Source organism: Panicum virgatum, chromosome 5N, assembly GCF_016808335.1.
Source record: "Panicum virgatum strain AP13 chromosome 5N, P.virgatum_v5, whole genome shotgun sequence".
Taxonomy (NCBI): Eukaryota; Viridiplantae; Streptophyta; class Magnoliopsida; order Poales; family Poaceae; genus Panicum; species Panicum virgatum.
The window spans coordinates 65,643,943-65,660,128 of NC_053149.1; the positions used below are offsets into that span (position 1 = coordinate 65,643,943).

The 16,186-nt window shown below is 49.7% G+C and overlaps 2 protein-coding genes across 2 annotated transcripts; both read left to right on the top strand.

The window, feature by feature from the left end:
* Nucleotides 1–1,495: 1,495 nt before the first annotated feature.
* LOC120676677 (cell division control protein 6 homolog) lies at nucleotides 1,496–5,460 on the top strand. The gene is made up of 16 exons (XM_039958005.1): nucleotides 1,496–1,793; nucleotides 1,908–2,007; nucleotides 2,099–2,322; nucleotides 2,407–2,481; nucleotides 2,574–2,680; nucleotides 2,767–2,873; nucleotides 2,950–3,009; nucleotides 3,096–3,169; nucleotides 3,275–3,325; nucleotides 3,446–3,495; nucleotides 3,739–3,799; nucleotides 4,207–4,296; nucleotides 4,418–4,483; nucleotides 4,572–4,667; nucleotides 4,757–4,846; nucleotides 4,936–5,460. Exons 1-16 carry the CDS (start codon nucleotides 1,653–1,655, stop codon nucleotides 4,978–4,980), a joined length of 1,437 nt encoding a protein of 478 aa, XP_039813939.1. The 5' UTR covers nucleotides 1,496–1,652; the 3' UTR covers nucleotides 4,981–5,460.
* A 1,083-nt stretch (nucleotides 5,461–6,543) lies between these two features.
* On the top strand, nucleotides 6,544–10,337 carry LOC120675813 (chloride channel protein CLC-c-like). Its single transcript, XM_039957022.1, has 7 exons — nucleotides 6,544–6,837; nucleotides 7,373–7,573; nucleotides 7,663–7,840; nucleotides 7,934–8,196; nucleotides 8,303–8,572; nucleotides 8,694–9,828; nucleotides 9,919–10,337. Exons 1-7 carry the CDS (start codon nucleotides 6,602–6,604, stop codon nucleotides 10,003–10,005), a joined length of 2,370 nt encoding a protein of 789 aa, XP_039812956.1. The 5' UTR covers nucleotides 6,544–6,601; the 3' UTR covers nucleotides 10,006–10,337.
* Nucleotides 10,338–16,186: the final 5,849 nt, after the last annotated feature.

Genomic DNA, 16,186 nt, shown 5'->3' on the forward strand with positions numbered 1-16,186 from the left:
TGCAAAGACATTCCTGAATAAAAAGAAAATTACATACTGGTCCTTGCAAAGACTTCCCGGTCATCTTCGCCACCAGGGGACGGAGCCACCACTCGACATTGGAACGGACGCCGAGCTTGCAGCTTGAGGCCGAATCCCACCTCAACGAAGCAACATATGATTTTGAAGCCACATCGATCGGCACATAGCTAGATGTGCACCTTGACCGTTGAACGCCCGGGCCAAAGCTGGCCAGTGGCCAAATCCTCGCCAAGAGTACGGGATCGGACGCCAGAAGCACCGCCGACAACCCCGAAACACCCGGCGACAAAGCAACCCTAGCGGAAAGCAACCAACTCGATTTCTCGAGCAGGGAGAAGACAAACCACCAACCCGGCTGCACGAGCAGGTGTATTACATACCTCACAAGGTAATCGTCAGTGAAGATTGCACGGCGGCCGTCGACTCTGGCGCCGTCACCCTCACCAGAAGTACCTCGGAGGGACAAAAGAATCGATGGGAGTCTCATCCCACCGGGAACCCTAGACTACAGAATCTACCTAAACTATAGTATATCTACGCGACCGGCCACCGATTGACCAACCCCCTCCACCTCCGACGCTGGCGAGGGCATCAGATTTGGAGGCAGAGGTCGAATCGGCGGCGGATCGGATTTCTGCCCTGGTGTCGTCTCGGGTTACTGTGCGCGGAGGGGAAAGAAGACTCGAGAGCGCCCTCTGCCTCGAGCAAGTGGAAATTCTAGTTTGAGTTCTAGATGGGTCGCTCAGGTGCAATGGCCATGAAGCCCACGATCTTCTTTTTTTTTGAAATAATGAGGCCCACGATAATACACAGCCGCGCTTGTGCACACCGCAGTGTGCGGGTCCAGCAAGGACAGAGGATGGAAGCGACGAAGCGGCAACCACTCAGCTCGCAATCCGTTCGGCGGCGGCGGCCGACGCATCTCGGGGTGACGCGAACGCGTACGGCGGGGGCACGACGGCGTTGCCGCATCAGCAGCATCTCCGACTCCGAGCTTCCGGCGGTTGCAACCAACAGGCTAGCACTCGCCCTATGCTTGATCCATTTTGCTCTCAATTTTCTGATTTGTAGTATTTGCTTGCTTGATTTGAATCAGCAGCTGCGGCCTGCGGCTGCCCAAGGCGGCGCTGCCGGCGAGTGGCAGCAGCCGACCAGGTGAGCCACGCTCGGGAAGCGGCTGCGACGGCGACCACCAGGCTGCGCGCGAGGCGAGCCACGCCTGGGACGCGGCGGCGACGTCACGCGGCGCACAAGACACGCTGGCGGCGACCACGCGCGAGGCGCTGCCAGAGTAATGACAAATATTTCCTTTTCTTTTTTGATAAGTACAGATATTTCTTTTTCTATATGTGATGTGAACCCCCCCCCCCCCCTCCCCAGTCCCCACCCCGGCCCCAGTGGTCAGACCCAGACCCACGGGCCACGTATCCCACGTTCGTGCTCTCGCGTTCCCGCGCGAAGCCGAAAACCCTTTCGCGCTCTGCGCGCGGTCGCGCCCCTGCACGGCCCGCCCTTTTTCTTCCCCGCCCGCCTCCCTCTCCACGCCATCCGCGCTCACCATTCCTCCCCGATTCCCCCACATCTGCCAAGTAAGTAACAGCAGATTTCCCGTCCCGTCCCCTCAGGCAGCGATGCCGACCCTCCGCAGCGCCACGGCGGGCGCGTCCCCCGCGGCGGCCAGCACGCCGCGCAGCGTCAAGCGCCGGCTGACGTCGCCGGACGCGCCGCGGCACACCTCCCCTCACCGATCCCCGCACGCCGGCGCCGGAACGGTAAGATCCACTGCTCTACTCGGTCTCCTCGATGCAGGCTGCTCGGCCGTCGCTCCCTTCCACCATCCATCCGTTCCCCCCGTTGCAATGCGCGCCAACTGCTCGATCTCGCAGGTCTGCACGCCGAAGCTGCTGTCGACGTCGCCCAAGTCCTCCAGGAAGCGGCTCTACGGCGACCTTGTCGCGGCCGAGAAGCCCAAGTGGCATCCCCGAGGCAAGCCTCTCGATTTCCATTTCAGCCAGCCCGTGCGTTCGCTTAGTTGCTTTGTGTTGGGGCCTGATGGAGAATTGGTCGTGCCACGCAGATCCCGCGCAGATGAGGGCTGTCAAGGAGGCGCTGCACGTGGCAACGGTGCCGTCGTGTGAATTGGTTTGCCGGGACAATGAGCAGAGGCGCGTGTTTGAGTTCTGCAAGGCGTGCGTCCAGCAGGCGAAGGCTGGGAGCCTGTATGTCTGCGGGTGCCCCGGCACAGGGAAGACCTTATCCATTAACAAGGTTAAGGAGAGCTTGGTGTGTTGGGCAGATGAGGTAGGCTTTGACAACATCTCTGATTCAACTGTAATTTCCAGTTTTTGAATGTTATTGTGTTGTGCTAATTATGTGTGAATGCAGCTGGGAATGGAGACACCTGACTCACTAGCAATCAATTGCACAAACCTAGCAAACACATCCGAGATTTTTAGCAAGGTATTAACTTCTACTCGGTTATAGACGCTGTCTATTTATGCCTGTCCAACTCGACAAAAAATTTAGTTACTAAGTGAGTTTTTTTAATGCAGATACTAGGACAATTTCAGAACCGTAAGAAGGTAACCAGCAAATTGTCACCACTTCAGCAACTCCAGAGCATGTTTTCCAACAAGGAATCCGCTCCAAGAAGAATGATGTAATAACTGCTTGTATCCACTGTGACAATTGGGGCTTTCTTGCTCCTTTGATCCTTTCATCTAAATTGCATGCTTACATTGCCAGGTTGGTCATTGTGGATGAGATGGACTACTTAATAACAAGAGATCGGGCTGTGCTACATGATCTTTTCATGCTTATGACTTGCCCATATTCAAGATGCATACTAATAGGTGAAGTTTTGAAGGATGCGTAACCTACCAATGAACCAATGAATACAGTTTGGCTGACTGATAGTGCTATTTTCAGGAATTGCGAATGCCATAGACCTAGCAGATCGCTTTCTTCCAAAGCTTGAATCCTTAAATTGTAAGCACTGCTGACAATGTCAAATGCTCCATTTTCTGATATGAAGTAAACTAACATTCCTCTGGCTTTGCTATTTTAATTTACAGGCAAACCTCTTGTTGTAACTTTCCGTGCTTATTGCAAGGATCAAATATGTGACATAATTAAGCATAGACTAAAGGTGAATATCTTGTCATGTTGCCAATTCAGATTTTTATGCATCCATCTGCAATTACTCAACATCCAATTGCTTGCTGTTCTTATGTTTTTAATGGAACTTACACAGGTTCTAGAGTACGATGTTTTTGAACCACTGGCCCTGGAGTTTTGTGCTAGAGTAAGTACATTCCTCCTGCAATGTTTGCACTATACATTTCATTGACAGAAACCATAACATTGTACTCAGTATTTTCGTCTACTTTGTTTTATAATGTTTTGGTGAATGTTGTATTATCAGAAAGTCGCAGCAGCCACTGGTGACATGAGAAAGGCTCTAGGTGTCTGCAGGTAAATCACTTCTGCTTTTGATGAACAATGATATTCTCTGCAAACTATAGCTCCATTATCAGAGCTAGTAAATGTTGGGCACAGCATTGTTTTTGGGATCAAAGGAATTCCAAATCTTGTTGATTCAATTACTAACAAATTCAGAAAATTTAGTATATGTTAAATCAACGGTGACTGTTTGAGGTTGCGTGCCTCAGCAAATGCGAGCTGTTAGAGTATAACATTCTTGTTTGTGAATTCCAGGAGTGCTGTGGAGGTTCTTGAAGCCAGGCTACAAGATTCTTCTGATCAAGAATTAGGAATAGTATGTTTTGCTTCTCCCTAATTTTATAGCTAATTGGGTAATTGATAAGTGGTTTCTAGTCAGACAACATAAAACTAGATTGATACCTCCTAAGTATAACAATCAAATTTGTGATGATGGCTTTTGTCTTAAATTGTCTTTGGCCAACTATATCATCTATATGATAACATAAATCTGGTATTGTAAATTTTGATTGAAAGCAATTTGAATTATTGGCATCATTAACAAATGTTGCCAATTATCTCTTTATCTTCTACTAAATAACTTGTTTACATTTAATTATACTGGTATAATAGTCCCTACAATGAACTTTACTTTTTTACTTGGTCATGTCCAAATTCTTGAACATGATTTTATTTAGTGCCTGAATCATCTTGGGTATTGGAGCCTAATATTTTTATTTACAGGTGACATTTGACCATATGGATATAGCCTTGTCAAAGGCATTCAAGTCAGCAGTAGTAGATAGCATATTGCCTCTTCCACAACAACAACAGGTAAGGTCACAATTGTTAGAAGCCTTCGGAGCTTCACTACTACTTTTGCTCGTGCCCTCCTGTTCCCTTAATTGTAGTCTGCTACATTTCTGCGTCTCCTTATGTTTGTAATGTTGGGCAGATGGTACTGTGTGCATTGGCAAATACTTTCCAACATTGCAAGAGAAAGGCTATTACTCTAGGAGAGGTAATGCTTACTCCTTGCCATATTGAAAGAATGCACTTGATCACCCCATCTTCTATATTTCTTACCTACCTGTACATACCTTTTTCAGCTCAACAAATCATACATCGAAATCTGTAGATCAACCCAAGTCCCAGCAGTTGGAATGCTTGAATTTTCTAACATGTGCATGATTTTGAGTGATCAGGTATGCAAATATGTTCACTCTTTTAGGTGAATTGGAAAGAAATGAAAGGCAACCAAAATGTTTAGTGCTTGATGGAATTTGCATTGTAGGGATTCATGAAGTTAGGGCAATCCAAGGAAGATAAGCTTAGGAGAGTGACACTTCAGATTGACATTTCAGATATTGGTTTTGCGTTTAAGGTGCGGACATAGGTTCTTAATCATATTGTTTAGCAATATAGTTAGTTTTCTGTCTTCTGGGTTATTTACTAGTTTAATCCATGATGCAGGGAAATCGTTTCTTTCAAAAATGCCTGGAGCAGCCAAGATGCTAGCTAGACTCAATTACACCATGAAGCCAATTGTGGCTATACATTTTTTGTGTACCAACAATTACAACCCTGGATGCGCAAACGCTCGGTGACTGACTGATACAATCCCATCACGCCAGCTCAGTTCTTAATATGCCATCAACCATGCTAGTGATAGCAGTCAGCAGGCTGCATCGTATATTGCTTCCTCATGGATTGTTTACAATCCAGTTCATTTTCACCATTTTCGTTCTACAGTGCCGAGAGAAGTGTACATGTGATGAGTTATATTTCCTATACACAATTCTTGCAAAATATAGATGACTGTATTCTGACTTATTTTTTCAATTTGGGCTTTCAATTTTTATTCTACCAAAACTGATTGATTGTGTATCTTCTAGCATATCAATAACATTTGCTGTAAGAATCCTTGCTGAAAGTTGGAATCAGTAACGATAAGCTGGGATCATGTAATGTATTTTGGCCAAATCAATTGCCCTCTGATGTATTGTATCGGAGTGTTATCTCCACAGTCTCTTGTGCTTAAAAATCGAGGGCTCGATCTCATAGTATATTGTATTGATGGTCTTTTGTTCTGAAAAATCGAGAAAAAGGCTTCTTTTTCTCGATCTGGCTGGCTCATGGGGAGATCGTGTCCATAACTGTTGATTAGCGCGGGGCAAATGGATCGGTGCGGATAGCAGCAGAGTCTGTTGTTGCAGATCCAACAATGTGGATCAAGGTGTGATCTGTTGTATTTGTGCAGATACTTATCCATCCAGTGGATAGTCCTAATCGTAGCTGCGTTGGATGGGATCACCGTGTCCCGTGCGTGTGCGAGCGTCGTACAAGTCCCGAACGGTGCCGATCACCCACCATCAGGTTTAAACACGGTGCAGACCGCGGAGGGCCCCGGGCTCCCGCTAACTTGCCGCCGTCTCCTCCGCGCCGCGTCTGGCCACGCCACCACCACCACCAAATCACCCTTGCCTTGCAATTCCCGGCACTCTCACCGTGCGCGCCACATCCTCTCGTCGAGCCAAGGGTTCCAGGGGGCGGCCGGCTGGCGCGGACGGATGCTGACACCTCGTCGGACCCTCTCAGCTTCGCTGTGGGATCGATCGAGCTGACCGGGCGGCCGGCGGCGAGGAGGCCAGGATTGGATGCCGGCGCGTTCCGGCGAGGTGGCGGTGAGTCCCGGTCGATCAGCGGATCTTGATTCAAGTTGAATGCGCTATAATCTATACATCATTAGTATCATATATATTCCACGTAGATTGATCATCATTGGTCGTGAAATCAATTCAATCGTCGATACAAATTTGTTTTCTTAATCTTATCTGAAAGCAGCAATGCATATGCGCGTTGACAATTTACATTGCCATCTTGAGAGGTGCATGCTCGATGTATCGTTTTCTTTGATCTTTTTTTTAAAAAAAATGAATAAGGAAAGATGCATTGCATGTTTCCAATGTTGTCAAAAGACGCGTTTCTGATTGACTTGGAAATCATGTTTAAGTACTCGATCTCCACTCCACATATAACCATGCCCTTTGATCATCGCAGTATGAATAATCTCCTAGATTAGCAGAAGAGGCGGATAGTGACCTGAATTTACTTACCCAAGTGAAAGCGGGAATAATCCATGGCCACTGCAAGCGGAAGTGGCATGGGCGGAGCCGAGAGCTTCCCCTCAACGCCGTTGGCGACGCCCATTGCAACTCCGGTGTCGACGAGGTCGGTGAAGTGGGAGAAGGACGTCGAGGATGCGGCTGCTGGCACGCTGGATCGGCCGCTGCTTCACAAGCGCTGCACGAACACAACCTCGCAGATGGCCGTCGTCGGCGCCAACACCTGCCCCATCGAGAGCCTCGATTACGAGTACGTGCCCTTGTGTTTCCACATGCTTTATTTATTTCTCAGATATCTTTACTACAACTACATTTCAATTTTAAATTTTTAAGTGCTGCTGCTGTCTTTATTTTTGAGTTTGCTGTAGTGGAATTTGATGTCTGGCTGTAACTTAAATTCTGGACAGTCTGGAGAACTTGGATAATTATGCCTTTGACCAAGCTACATGAATGCAGTCGTGTTTGCTCTTATTTTATAGTTGCCTGGATTTTTCTTGAACGAAAATAAGTTTTTTTTTCTTTTTTAGTTTTTGCTTTGGACTTTTGTAGAGATCGATATCATACTAGATGTTTTTTTGAGTGGATATGTTATTTGATTGTTGTCGATCCAATGTACAAAAAAATAGCTTTATGCTTAAAAAAACAAAAGGAGTCACATTAAAAACGGACTTTTCTACTCGCAATGAACTCGGCAGGATTTTGATCCAAGAAAGTAATGCCAGCACTCAGCAGGTTAGGACCAATTTTATTTATGCATTCTTTCCTTATTGCACTGATGATTTCAGAGTTGTGGAGAACGAAGTGTACAATCAAGACTGGCGATCAAGAGGAAAACTTCAGATCTTCCAATACCAGGCCCTTAAATGGGCCCTGGCACTCTTCGTCGGTTTAGTGGTCGCCCTAGTTGGATTCTTCAGCAACATCGCCGTCGAAAACATCGCTGGTTTCAAGCTGCTCCTGACGAGCGATCTCATGCTCAAGAACCGGTACTGATCTCACAGCACTGTCAGCCACGAGCTGCTTAAAAGCTTCAATTGCCATTTTCCTCTTTGTCTAACACCTCTTGGAGCTTCAGGTACATGATGGCGTTCGTAGTATACATCGGTTGCAACACAACGTTGGCCGCCGCAGCAGCTGCATTGTGCGCTTACATTGCCCCGGCAGCAGCTGGTTCCGGCATCCCTGAGGTTAAGGCCTATCTGAATGGCATCGATGCGCACTCGATCTTAGCGCCTAGTACCCTCTTGGTGAAGGTGGTGCCCTCAAGCCGTGGTTCTCGCATTCTCCTGAAATCCCTGATATTGGTGAGTTACTAGATCTGAATTGTACTGTGACTGAAAATGCAGATTTTTGGCTCGGTACTAGGGGTTTCTGCCGGGTTTGTGCTGGGTAAGGAAGGGCCAATGGTGCACACCGGTGCTTGTGTCGCCTCCTTCCTCGGGCAAGGTGGGTCACGGAAGTATGGCCTCACCTGGAACTGGATCAGGTATTTCAAGAATGATCTGGACCGCAGGGATCTCATCACCTGCGGAGCCGCAGCCGGCGTGGCAGCAGCCTTCCGTGCCCCTGTTGGCGGCGTGCTCTTCGCGCTTGAAGAAGTCACATCATGGTATGTATGTATGTAATTCCTCAAACCAATGTGCAATGACATTCTGTTGCTGACATGGATGGTCGGTCGGTCCTACTGGCTACTATTGCATTGCAATGTCTCTCAGGTGGCGGAGCGCGCTTCTGTGGAGGACGTTCTCCACGACGGCCGTCGTGGCGATGGTGTTGCGCGGCCTGATCAGCTACTGCCGCGGCGGGCACTGTGGCCTGTTTGGCAAAGGAGGGCTGATCATGTTCGATCTCAGTTCTCGGCAGGCCACGTACACCGCGACGGACCTCGCCGTGGTCATGCTGCTCGGCATCCTGGGCGGGCTGCTCGGTGCTCTTTTCAACTTCTTCGTCGACCGGATCCTTCGCGTCTACAGCCTCCTCAACGAGTGAGTGCCATCTGATCGATCAGTCTCTAGGAGTAGCTCGAAAGCAAGCATTTCCTTCCATAGCTAGGCCACTGATGCCCATGTGCATTGAGCGTCCGTTCATATTATTGTATCTCTGCAGGAAGGGCGCGCGCTCCAAGATCATCTTGACGGTGACCATCTCGGTGATCACCTCGTGCTGCACCTTCGGCTTGCCCTGGCTCACGTCGTGCACGCCCTGCCCGCCCGAGCTCGCCGCCGGGAAGTGCCCGACCATCGGGCGCTCCGGCAACTTCAAGAACTTCCAGTGCCCGGCGGGGCACTACAACGCGCTGGCGTCCCTCTTCTTCAACACCAACGACGACGCCATCCGCAACCTCTTCAGCGCGGGGACCGACAGGGAGTTCGGCGCGGCCACGCTCCTGACCTTCTTCGTCACCGTCTACGCCCTGGGCGTCCTCACCTACGGCGTGGCGGTGCCGTCGGGGCTCTTCATCCCCGTCATCCTCGCCGGCGCCTCGTTCGGGCGCCTGACCGGGTCGCTGCTCGGCTCGATCAGCGGCCTCGACACGGGCCTCTTCGCGCTGCTGGGCGCGGCGTCCTTCCTCGGCGGGACGATGCGGATGACGGTGTCCGTGTGCGTCATCCTGCTGGAGCTGACCAACGACCTCCACCTGCTGCCGCTCATCATGCTCGTGCTGCTCATCGCCAAGACGGTGGCCGACTGCTTCAACAAGGGCGTGTACGAGCAGATGGTGCGCATGAAGGGGCTCCCCTACCTGGAGGTGCACGCGGAGCCGTGCATGCGGAGCCTGGTGGCCGGCGACGTGGTGTCGGGCCCGCTCATCACGCTGTCGAGCGTCGAGCGCGTCGGCACCGTCGTCGAGACCCTCCGGCGCACGGGCCACAACGGGTTCCCCGTGATCGAGGAGCCGCCGTTCTCGGCGGCGCCAGAGCTGTGCGGCCTGGTGCTGCGCTCCCACCTGCTGGTGCTGCTGCAGGGGCGCATCTTCACCCGGGCCCGCGCCAAGACCGGCGCCGCCGAGGTGTTCCGCACGCTCGCGCCCTTCGACTTCGCCAAGGCCGGCTCCGGCAAGGGCCTCAAGGTGGAGGACCTGGAGCTGAGCGAGGAGGAGATGGACATGTACGTGGACCTCCACCCCATCACCAACCGCTCGCCCTACACCGTGGTGGAGAACATGTCGCTGGCCAAGGCCGCCGTGCTGTTCCGCGGCCTCGCCCTCCGCCACATGTGCGTCGTGCCCATGACGCAGGGGGTAAGTAGTGATCCATCACCCGACAGCTCTTTTCTTTCCTCCCGCTTGCGACGACGACGACGTGACAGGAGTTGCATTGTGCTTGTGCAGAGGCCGCCGGTGGTGGGGATCCTGACGAGGCACGACTTCATGCCGCAGTACATCCGCGGGCTGTACCCGAACACCATCCCCCGGTAGAAGGAGAAGGCAAAGGGGTGGCTCGCGAATGGATTCTGATTTGCATTGGCACGTTGTGTATAGGTTAGGTTACTAGGCTCTTTATTATAAAAATTTTAGCTGAGTCTATTAGCCGGAGGATCCAAACACCCCAGCTAAAGTTTAGCTGGGAGAATTTTTTAGTTGGCTAAAATTCAGTTTTTAAAATTTTAGCTAGCTAAATTTTAGTTGGGTGAATCAACATGGCTCCAAAAATGGTTTAGGCTCTTTAATCAGCACCCTGTCCCCTGCGGTCAAAGTGGTGCGCCTGAAAAATTCTCTGCACCAGCAATCCTCTGATTTCAGCTCTTGTAAGTATATCTCACAGACAAAGCCGATTAAGTGCAGCTTCTCTTGATTTGAACCATCCTCTCTGTGCTCAGCTTCTATTGTTCTATTTTTCTTGTTGTTCCTGGCCCTCTTCTTGGTGGCTTCCTGGTTCTGTTCAAATCAAGGTATTAAATCTCCGGCTATAGCTTCCGCTATCTCCCGTTATAGCTGTTTAAATATATCTCGTTAAAGCCGGCTATAGTCTGTTTTTAGACATAGATCGCTAATTGCCTTAGACGGCTATTTAAAACATTGGTTCAAATTGACAACAATTCTAATACTGAAGAAGTTTGCAAGAGAAACATGAATGGACCACTGATGCATTGTTATTTCAAGCGCACTTACCATATTTATGGGTTGCAATACGGTTCTGGAGTACATTAGTTGCCATGATATATCTCGCACCCCACGAAGCATACCGTCAGTGAGGAGAGAGGCGCGCGGTTGGCCTCCATCTGCCTCTCCCAGTAGCCTGCGGAGTGCTCCACGGAGGACTGGCTCCCAAAGGAGAGGCGGTCCGTGACCAACTGCCCGGACGAGCCCGCCCACGAGGTCGCATCGTCGCCGACGACCGCCTCCCTCATCTCCTCGGACATTCCGCCGTCAATCGACACCCCTCCAATGTGATCTAAGGTTGGGTTCAGGTACATGGCGGCTTACTTCTGCATCGTGCCTGAAATTTGTTGATAAGTGAACAGGTCACAACTTTTCCAAATTGCATCCATCAAAGTGTGGCGTACGTTGCGGATGTTCTGCAGCGTCTCATCCGCCGTGCTGCTGCCCATGGCGATCTCCAACACTCAATTGATTCGACCCTACCGTGCCATGTCCTCCAGTACGCCGACGACACTCTGATTCTTTCGAAAGGCGATGTCGCGTCTATGGTGACCCTTAAACGCATTCTCGATGATTCCTCCGCTGCCACTGGCTTGACAATCAACTTTCACAAATCCACTTTCGTCCCAATGAACGTCGACGATGCCGTCGCATCAGAGATGGCCGAGACCCAGGGTTGCTCCGTCTCCTCCTTCCCACAAACCTACCTTGGACTCCCTCTGTCCCCCTGCAAACCTACCTTGGACTCCCTCTGTCCCCCACAAACTCAGGTTTGACGACTACCAGCCCCTCCTGGACTCCTTTGACTGGTACCTTGCTGGTTGGAAGGCACGTCTCTTGAGCACTGGCGGCCGTATTGTTCTGGTGAACTCAGTGCTCGGCAGCTTGCCGATTTACTACATGTCCTCCATTCTGCTGCCAAGGAACGTCAGGGAGCTTCTGGACGCCAAGCGACGCGCCTTTCTCTGGACCGGTGAAGAACATTGCCACGGCTCTAGCTGCCTGGTAGCGTGGGATGATGTGCGCCAGCCCAGAGAGCTAGGCGAACTTGGTGTGAAAAGCCTTGAGGAAATGAACCACTGCCTTCTTCTTAAATTCGTCCACAAGCTTCACGATCCTGAACCGCTTCCCTGGAAACAATGGTTCATCTCTCATTCGGATCTTGGCCGGGGATTGTCTAGTGACTCCTACCTTGGGAAGCTTATCTCGAGTGAAGTGCAACGCTATCAGCACCTGACACGGGTGCACGTCGGCGATGGCGCGCACACATCCTTCTGGCACGATCGATGGCTCTTTAACGCCCCGCTTCAAGAGGCATTCCCCGCCTTGTACTCGCACGTCCTACTCCGTGATCTCACCGTCCGTGCTACTTTGGACACCGGCTTCCAAACGCACCTGCGGCCCAGGCTGACGAACGCTGCTAGCAGCGAGGCAGCCATCCTCCTGAGCTGCCTGGAACAAGTCCAACTTGCTGGTTACCTTGACTCACGCTTCCTTCACTCGTCTGATCAGGAGCCCTTCAGCTCACGCGGCGCCTACCGTTCCATGCACGGGGAGGCTCTTCCTTCCGACGCGACGCTACTCTGGACAACCAGACTCCCCACAAAAATCAAGTTTTTCGCCTGGCTGCTGAGCCGGGGGCGCCTTAACACTCGCTCTTACCTCCACCATAGGAATATACGTTCCTTGGATGAATCTTGGTGCGCTCACTATCTGGGTGTGCTGGAGACGGACGCTCATATCTTCTCCGGATGCCACAGGGCGCGTGGGGTTTGGGCTCGCCTTGGCATCTCGGTGCCGGATGCTATCGTGCGACGTCCATGGGACATTGGTGTCAACGTCCCCCTTCCCGATGCCGTCCGCCTTGATATCGTCCTCCTGATCCTTTGCCATCTATGGAAATGCAGGAACGCCGTGGTTTTCGACCAAAACGACTCCGGCTCACTTGATGTGCTCACTCGTGTCGACAGAGATATGGATGCTTGGATGAGTAGATACAGGAAAGTTTCACCATCTGTCCAACAATGGAAAGCGTGGCTCAATCACTGTGCCTCTGCTTCTCCCATGTAACTCCCCCGCTACTTCTTCTAAACCCTCTCATGTACCTCCCTCCTGGAATGCCGGGAGTATTTTTGTAACCTAAACCGATTAAGTTAATAGTAGGTGGGGATCTCCCCCGATATTTTTCGGAAAAAAAAAAGTGTGGCGTACGTGCCTGAATTTTGCTCTGCACTGTGCACTGGCAAGCCTGAGAATTTAGTCCTTGTTTAAGTATCTCAAGGATAATGCCGATTATGTAGTTGAGCCAGTTTGTTGATCAAGTGCCATTTGAGTTTTGGGTGCAGCTATTATCAACCACTTTGTGTCAATCAAGTGTCTAGTTTCAGCTAGAGATTTGTCAAATTCGTCTTGCTTTTTTTTTTACCAGGCTATGTTTGGATCCAAGTGCTAATCGATGGCACTAGCTCCTCCGAACTAGAGTGCTATTGAGGCGGGCTAAATTTTAGTAAAGACAAAAAAAATTAGCATATGTATGAGTGCTAATATGTACTAAAGTTTAGGGGAACGTGTCAGGTGCAAACCAATCTCTTTATGTAGCCGTGCAAACTTCTAATATGAGGCACAGGATCAACATCCAAACAGACCTTCAGACATCGTTTTCATTTCTGCTGTGAATTATCAATCAGTTCACTACAGATCTCCAATAAGTCTCCCTTGAGGGGCCCATAACCACTGGTTCCACATTTTCAGAGCACATACAATGCTTCTTCTTGGCCAGTGGGTTGACCAAAAACTCATTCGATTGAACTAATCAATCGAGATATGAATCAAAATAAGAAAAGTGAGGATATATATGCAGTCGTCAGAATTTAGTCAACTCGTGGCGTATAATGCTGCTTTCATGATTAATTGATTATTATTTGGATAGTACAACTCCAAACTAAAACAAACAATCTTGTTTGACGGTACAAACAACTGTCGACTAGCTTCACCATCAGTCCATCACCAATAGCCGAAAACGGAACCGGGTGGCGTGAGTATCTGAACTTAAGCGAACGTGGTAAGCTGTCACAAACAAAGCACAACTGATATCACCAGTGCAACTTCCTTCAATCTTTTTATTTTTCAAATCAACTTGGACCACATAACTAAGATATAACCAATGTCAAGCTTACATATTATTTAGATTACAGGTGAACAGAACAACGAGGACGTGTATTACAGTTATTTTCAGTCTCACTGTATTTTTCTTTTTGGTTCTTTTACCTTCCTGCATACTTGGACGCGGCCACATTCTTCCAATCTTGCCCCCATGCCATTTTCAGCGCGTCGCCAAGCCTAGTTGTAACACCCAGCAAACCCCGGACGGTCCGCCTAGGTAACACCCAGATATTTATCTGGTTGCGGGCCCCGGCTGTCATCTCCTCCTTCTCCTCACATCGACCAGAGACAGCTCCGCTCATCCGCTCGCTCCACCGTCGCCCTCTTCCATCGATCTCCCTCCTCCGGCCACCATACATCGATTCCTTGCGCGAGCATCTTGCCCAGCACCTCCTCCACCTTCCCCAACCCCCAGCCCAGCTTCTCCCGGTCGGAATCGCCCCCGCCACCGCCGGTCACCATTGGAGCCCGCTTGAAGCTTTGCTCCACCGTCGATCCGCTTCTCCGGTCATCCTCTGCCCGAACCGACTGCGAGAATGGATTCGTGGTGAGTTACTTGTGCTCCCTGGCCTTTTTCCCCCTCCTGTTGTGCGTCACCGGCGCCGGGGAACGGCCGCCGCCGCCGCCGCACCTGTTGCCGCCTGTCGTGCAGTGTCAAAGAGACGAACCGCGGACAGTCCGCCCAGGAGGGCCGGACAGTCCGCAAGTCAGGTTAGAAGTGGTCCAGAGACGTTGTTGTCTCTGATGGTTTCGCAGAGGTGTATTGTGGACAGTCCGCTAGTGAATCGCGGACAGCCCGCCGTATAGTTGTAAGTTTGTCCAGAGACGTTGGTAGTTTGGTAGGTCGGCAGGGTTGAGCTGCGGATAGTCCGCTGCTACATAGCGGACAATCCGCCGGCTAATTCATTTTGAGTATGGTTTTTTTGTAAGTAGGGAGTTTTAGTGGCACTAATTTATATCTTATGCATGTGCATTAATTGGCATTTCATATATATTCATACATATGTATTATTGCACCTCATTTAGATACGCTAGATATACACGTGTGGACGCGAACCACGCGATATTGGAGCCGAACCACAAGGCGGTGTTCAGTGGACATATCCAGAAGATGGAAGGACCTGCTGAAGCAACCGAAGACCCGGCCCAAGGTCGGAAGGGCCCAAGGCCGAAAATAATATTAACACTAACTTAGTGTTACCCTCAGGCATGCCTCGGTGCACATCCTATTATTTTAATTTATGACACCTATATATGTCTCTATTACTTGTGCATTAGGTTTATGAGTTGTTTGGAACCCTAGTTGCATGACCTCTAGGTTTCCTTGAGTTATACTAGTATGTATAGGACGATAGAAGTGCTATGCTTAATGGTTCTCGATAGAAGACGAGTGATCTCTTGTCACTCGCGAGATATAGGATGTTTAGAAGTCGAGTAATTTCCGGTTACTCGCGAGATATAAGATATATTCATACTCCAGTACATGAGTTGTGTATTGATATAAAATGAATGGAAATTTGGAGACCGGACGGGGAATGATGTTGATGTATAGGTATGGCAGCAGGACAGGGTTCCTGGGTGTTTTAGCCCTGTCTGTGTCGGTTAAGAACCGTACCGTTGTCTGGCCCTGCTAATTATGTTTGAAATGTACTAACCGCATACCGGGAGTAGGAGGTAGTCGAAACCGGTAAGCCTAGTACTGCCTTGCTTCGAAAATACAGAACTTCATCACCACCCCTTAGGGCGAGTCGAGTAGTCGCGGAGAAACGGGATGTATGTAATTACTTTTGGTGGTCTCTCGTTGAGCTCGGCTGACTATATGTAGGTGGGGCGGTTCTGTAGTTCGAAGCGGGTAGGGGAAGGGTTGGTGCGTGTGGTCCGACGGGACATACGCGTGCCGTGTTGGTTAGGTCCACCTTGCAAGGTTAAATCGAATCGATTCGTCGTCAGTCGCTCTCGGATATGAGCACCTTGATCGCAGCACCGCATCATAGTGAAGAGATGTAATGTGTATGATATATATATATATATATATATATATATATATATATATATATATATATATATATATATGAGGATTACTTTGGATTATTATGTAATGTTCCACCATGATTGTTCTAGTTAGGAGGCAAATGTTAGATGATGATTACCCTACAAAATACTGAGCTAAAATATGAAAAATAAGAATCCACTTTTAGTTGCTTTTCTGCAAAATAAACCACCAGCCAAAAGTCTTATATGTCTAGGTATGTGGGCTAAGTTATACCCACTGTTCGGGTAAGTATTGCTGAGTATTAGTTGCTCAGGGTTTGTTGTTTACCCTATTTCAAGTATA